The sequence below is a fragment of the Dipodomys ordii genome, unplaced genomic scaffold (genome assembly GCF_000151885.1).
Source record: "Dipodomys ordii isolate 6190 unplaced genomic scaffold, Dord_2.0 Scaffold209, whole genome shotgun sequence".
NCBI lineage: Eukaryota > Metazoa > Chordata > Mammalia > Rodentia > Heteromyidae > Dipodomys > Dipodomys ordii.
Genome location: NW_012267425.1, coordinates 232,003 through 238,311, shown reverse-complemented (window position 1 = coordinate 238,311; position 6,309 = coordinate 232,003). Strand labels below are relative to the sequence as shown.

The 6,309-nt window shown below is 40.9% G+C and overlaps 2 protein-coding genes across 2 annotated transcripts in view; one reads left to right on the top strand and one right to left on the bottom strand.

The window, feature by feature from the left end:
• The window catches only part of LOC106000106 (factor VIII intron 22 protein-like), a 1,418-nt gene extending 885 nt beyond the window's left edge, over positions 1-533 (top strand). Inside the window, exon 2 of the mRNA XM_013035305.1 lies at positions 3-533. Within this exon, the coding sequence (XP_012890759.1) occupies positions 3-416 (414 nt within the window). The 3' untranslated portion in view covers positions 417-533. The remainder of the gene's footprint in view (positions 1-2) is intronic.
• A 2,917-nt stretch (positions 534-3,450) lies between these two features.
• Tmlhe (trimethyllysine hydroxylase, epsilon) overlaps positions 3,451-6,309 on the bottom strand; it is a 67,489-nt gene continuing 64,630 nt past the window's right edge. Inside the window, exons 7-8 of the mRNA XM_013035405.1 lie at positions 4,934-5,072; positions 3,451-4,078 (exon numbers count right to left, since the gene is read on the bottom strand). Coding sequence (XP_012890859.1) covers positions 3,947-4,078; positions 4,934-5,072 — 271 coding nt within the window. The 3' untranslated portion in view covers positions 3,451-3,946. The remainder of the gene's footprint in view (positions 4,079-4,933; positions 5,073-6,309) is intronic.

Here is a 6,309-nt window from a genome sequence, read left to right as displayed (position 1 = left end):
AGCCGGGACCCGGTGCGGCCCCTGCGCCGCTCCCCGCGAACTCGGGCTCGGCCGCGCCCTCCCCCGCCACGCTGGGCGCCTTCTCGGACGTGCTGGCCCGGTGCGAGGTGTCCCGCGTACTGCTGCTGCTGCTCCTGCAGCCGCCACCCGCCAAGCTGCTGCCCGAACACGCCCAGACCCTGGAGAGGTACTCCTGGGAGGCCTTCGACAGCCACTGTCAGGACGGCAGCAGCGGCCAGCTTCCCGAGGAGCTGTTCTTGCTGCTGCAGTCCTTGGTCATGGCCACCCATGAGAAGGACACGGAAGCAGTCAAGTCGCTTCAGGTGGAGATGTGGCCACTGCTGAGTGCCGAGCAGAACCACCTCCTTCACCTAGTTTTGCAAGAAACCATCTCCCCCTCGGGACAGGGCGTCTGATGAATCCCATCAACCGAGACGCCCTTTTGCCAGAGACCCAACCACCCCACAGCACGCCCAGTACCTTTCCCCTCCCCTCCCCACTTTGCCACTGAGGAGAAATAAAAGATGGTCTTCCTGCTCCTGTGTTGTCTGTCATTCCCATCGCCACCATGGGCGTTGTTCATGAACTGAAAGATAGCTTCTAGAAGCCCAATTTAAGGCAGCAGGGTGGGACCGAGGCACAATAGGTAGGTCCTGTTGGGGTATGTGTGTGCTGGTTGGTTCCCCGGAACTTGAACTCAGGCTTCTAGCTCCCTTGACTTTTTCCCTCAAGGCCAGTGCTCTACCACTTGAACCAAGGATCCCCGTCTGGGTTTTTGCTTTTCTCCCTGGGCTGGCTTAGAATCAGATCTCGGCCTTCTCAGCAGCTAGGATTTTACAGGCCACAGTAGATCGTTTTGACTAATCAGTGCAGTGGAGAAAGTGGCTCTGTTCCAAAACTGCAACGTGAAGGATGGGAGTTTTTCAGGCCTCTTCCTTTTTCCTCCATTCCTATTTTGTTTCCTAGCGATCAGTTGCATTTGCAGTCTTTAAGTGCATCAACAGTATGTCCTCATCATGACTCCCATAAGCCCATAGCTTTGTCTTCTTGGCCACCGAGTTTCACATTGTATCTACTATACATGTTCGTGGGACTCATTGTATAATATCTTGCATTCTTGTTGGCGTTAGAGCCCTAGATCAAGGATCAAGCTTTATTAGCTTACATAAAGGTGTTCAGTTCAACAGTTGCAGCACCAGTTAACTTAGCTGCATTGGAAATTACATGATCCCTTCTGAGAGGCATTCTGTGATTTTCATGCAACTTTTAGTTGTATGTATAAGCAGTATGGCTTTCTTTGTATGGTGGGATCCCTTATATGCAAGGCCCCCACCCCCAACCGTCAAACAAGATTTCATTCCTTTGTCAAGTGTCTTGAATATGTTGAAATATCACCCTATATGTCATTATGTACAATTAATAGTTTGTTAAAAACTAAACGTCAACTTTTTTTTGTTCCAATTGTAAAACAACTTAGCCATTTTCTAATTCGTCGTTTTATTTTTCAAAGCAATAAAATAGGAACTGTTTAGAATGTAACTTCTTTCTCAGCAATTTGCTTTGGCAACATGCTAAAGTCATACCTTTTTTTTTTTGGTTGGTCGTGGGGCTTGAACTCTGGGCTTGGGTGCTGTCCCTGCGCTCTTCAGCTCAAGGCAAGCGCTCTACTGCTTGAGCCACAGGGCCACTTCCGGTTTTTGAATGGTTTATTGGAGATAAGAGTCTCACAGACTTTCCTCCCCAGGCTGGCTTTGAACCTCAATCCTCAGATCTCAGCATCCTGAGTAGTTAGGATTACAGGTGTGAGCCACCGGCGCCCGGCTTTAAAATCATACCTTTTGAGTGTGATATTTAAGGTGCTTTCTAGGAGAGAGGCTATGTTAAGTGTCTCAAAATGGATTGCTTTTCTGATTCCATTTCTATTTTAACTGAAAGTAATGGCAAGTCCAGGAGAAGCCCCAGCCATAATGTTCATTTCTCTACTGTCATTCTGATACCAGTTGGGGTCCTACTGATGTTCAACTGCAAAGGTAGAGAGGGTGAATGTTTCTGGTTTTTCTGGAATATTCTTCTCAACTGTGCCTACAGACCTGGGTACCTACCTTCTTAAATTTTTTTTTGCCAGTCCAGGGGCTTGAATTCAGGGCCTGGGCACGGTCCCTGAGCTTCTTTTGCTCAAGGCTAGTGCTCTACCACTTGAGCCATAGCACCACTTCTGGCCCTTTCTGTTTATGTGGTACTGAGAAATTGAACCCATGGCTTCATGCATGCTAGGCAAGCACTGTACCACTAAGCTATATTCCCAGCCCCTGTTACAGTTCTAACAGAAAAGCTTAGGCTTATGGTTCACGCCTGGTGATGACATTTTGACTTAGGTTTCTTGTGTAACCTGCTTGCACAATGGAGGGAGAGTGAGGAATGAACACTGGACTTTTTCATAGGCTATATGATGTGATAATGTCATCCCTCTGATAGGTCCTTACCTATCATATGGTTCCATGTTATTCATTTTCTAACATTTCTCACACTTAATATCTAATATAATGATTATCAATGCGTCCTGGACAGTTTTTAAGGTTGTTAAGGCTCACAGCAAAGCAAACAATTGAGTGAATGTTAACCTGCAGTATGATAGCAGTTATTCATCAGGCATACATCTGAAGCAGTGTGATGCTTACAACTTGTAAGCAAACTGCAGATTTCAATAGGAACAATATTAGTGATGTCATTAAAAAATCAACAATAGCTGCCATGGTGGTGCAGGCTTATAATCCCATCCTGTGGTTAAGGTCAAGGCAGAAGGATTTGAGTTTGTTTGAGACCAGTTTGGAGCTACATAGTCAGTTTAGGGTCAGTTTGATCTACATAGTGAGACCTTGTCTCAAAGAAACAGGAAATTGAGAAATAAAAGAACAACCCCAATATCCCTAAAGCAGAATCAGCAACAGACAAAAAGGGCTATTGTCGTAGATTGATATTTCTTAAAATGAGATGTACAAATTTCGAGCAAGTATATGAAAACTCAATATGAGTAGTTATGAAGAAAAGGCAAATCTAAGCCACAATGAGAAATACTCTTTTTGCAGTCAGAATGGCTGTTATAAAAAGTACAAAAATAATAAGTGTTAGTGAATTATAAAAAAGGAAGTATTATATACTCTTGGTAGAAACGTAAATTAGCATAGCCACTATTGAACACAGTATGGGAATTCCTCAAAAAATTAGTAATCTACTATATCATCTAGCTACTGCTTTCTAGGTGTACATCCAAAAGAAATCAGCACATCAGAGAATACCCACATACTCCTGTGATGCATTATTCACAATAGATATGATATGGAATCAGCCTAAATGCCTGTGAATGGATGAAGCAAACTCGTGTGTGTGTGTGTGTGTGTGTGTGTGTGTGTGTATTCATTTATAAAAAAGAAAAGTGATACCTTTCATTTGTTGGAATGGATAGGACTAGAAGACGTGTTAAGTGAAATAACCACACAGAAATACAGGTAGCCATATATTGTCTCATACATAGATGCTAAGGCCAAAAATTTAGCAAGTTTTGCTTTATCAATACTTTTTCATTTTTAGAATGCATTGTATTCTAAAGGATTTAATTGAAAGAAGTTTCACTCAGTAAATGTAATTGATTTCTTTTTACTATATATGTTGTATTGATAAAGTAAAATAAAGTCATATCAAAAGGTTTATAAAACAAGTAGGCTTATGTTATAATGAGAAAATGGCTCTTCCACTAGATGGCTGGTGTTAGATAAATCAGAAATCTCATTTCTCTAACAGGTTTCCTCTATTAGAGAATTACATAGCTTCTGTTTTGTTGGACAGATTAAGGAAACCATGTAAGGTAAGTTCTGACTTATTACTCTGTTTATAGGAAATTCTGGTGGCCAAGATGCTAAGTATATTCATAAACCCAATGCTGTCAATTTTAAGCCTGAAGCCCCAAGAGACGAGCAGTGTTTAATACATCATCTCGTGTTAAATAGCAGCCACAGAGTTGCCGGTAGCCAGTGAAGGATTCCCTACCATGTAGGACTCGCCAGTTGTCAATGAATAGTACCTGCAAATGGGTAAAAGAGAAAACACTATCAAAAATCCTAAACCAAGAGAGACCAAATTTAAGTTCTGTGGTTATTCTCAATGAGATACTTTTCTTTTGAGATTATGTAGACTTTTAAGACTAAGATGTGTGTAATCCTATACATAATAGCCTCAAAAGAAGTTATAAAAGCAATATTTGCTAATAGGACCTGGGTTAGGGAGCTCATTTCTTGAACAATTATTCTGTTTTCCAATGTAAATTATATAACTGGATTCCATCTTTTTCTTACTCTATACTTATTCAAAGGGTAAACTACTGTTTCATTATGATAAGCTGAATATATTTTTCACCCAGAGGAAATATCAAGATTTGAAAAATGAACTGGATGTGGTGGCTCATGCCTGTAATCCCAGTTACTTGAGAGAATGAGATCAGAAGAATCATGGTTTGAGGCCAGTGGGGGCAAAAAGTTATAGAACTAACAGTGGGTGCAGTGCCATGTGCTTCTCATCACTGCTACAGTGGAAAGTAGTATTGAAGTCTGGTTGGGGCCTGGTAAAAACCCTTAGCCTTTATCAAACTAATCAGTGTGAAAAAAAGGGCTAGGAACATGTCTCTGTGGTAGAGTGCCTGCCTAACAAGCATGAGGCACTAAGTGTAAACCCATCACCCAAGTTATTCCCCACCCTAAACACAAATGAAATAAAGCTGGAAGGAATCTTAGGGATCTTTTAGCTAAATTTCTCATCATTCAGTAAGTTAGTGGCAGGACTTCTCTTTTTTCTTTCTAGCACTGTGACACATATTAAACAGATATCCTTCACTGGTTTGGTAAAACAAATTTACTAGACATTTTTAAAGTTTAGGACCCACCTTTCCAGGTTTTAGTTTGACCCAAAGCTCATTCTCAGGTCTTCGCAATTCAACTGTCAGAGTCCGGTGTGCTGTATACCAACGATGGACAACATCATAAGGTACCGTATTGATGACAGCCCGGTCATAGTTGTTGTACCTAACAGAATCATCAGAAATATCTCAGACACGTGAACATTGTTGACTATTTTTAGATAATGTTTCTCTTTCTTAAGTACTTTTTTGTTGTTGTTGGTTATAGGCTTGAAGTCTGGGCCTGGGTGCTGTCCCTCAGCTCTTCAGCTCAAGGCAAGCACTCTACCACTTGAACCACAGCACCACTTCTGGTTTTCTGGTTGTTTATTGGAGATAAGAGTCTCATCTACTCTTGCCCGAGCTGGTTTTGAACCTTGATCCTCAGGTCTCAGCCTCCTGAGTAGCAAGGATTACAGGTGTGAGCCACCAGCACCTGGCTAAGTACTTCTTTTATAGATGATGTGATAAGAAAGAAAAAATTCGCTTAGGAATTGAGGATCAGAGAGAGGAATTCTACTGATGATTATATTTTGTTTTTCTTTGGAGAATCTTGGCATAGGGAATATAATTTTAATTCCAGATTGTTTCTTCTGCCTTAGAATACAGCACTTTATCTAAAGTATACTTCATGGCATAAATCTTATTGATCAAAGTTAATTGAAGCATTGCTAAAAGATTTGAGCTTCCTGTTCATCAAACTGAAGTGGGAAAGGGAGGCTGCATAAACAAAGCCTCTTGAATAGATAGAATTACAGGCATGAGCCACTAGTGCCTGGATGAAAAATCTTTACTGAGATTCGAAACTAACCTTACTTACACATACTATACAGAGAGAAAAATGCACAAAGCTTAAAGACTTTTCGTGATGGGATTACATCACTAAAATACAAATTATTGCCAGAACTTTATACTTTCCTATGTGCCTTTTCCTAGTCATACCCCTTCCCCTACCCAAGAGAAACTACCATCATGATTTCTATCACCAAAGGTTAATTTTTGCCCACTTATAAAAATCTTTATATGAATAGAATTGTACAGTATCTACTCTTGTTGAGAAATTTATTTAATGCAGAGTACAATTCATCTTAGAGTAAGTGGAAAGGAGAGAATTCAAATGTAAAACAGCGTAAGAAAAATCCTGGCTGCAAGATGGGAAGTAACTGGCTCTAGAAACCTAAAGCACTGTAGAATATGTATGGCAAAATTTGTATGGAAAACCTAAGTTTTTTTTTTAAATTTTATTTTATTTTATTTGTGAACATACTATACAGAGGGGTTATAATTACATGGGCAGGATAATGCGTACATTTCTTACCAAGCATTGCAGCCTCCTCCTTTGTTTACCCTTCCCATCCCTTCCC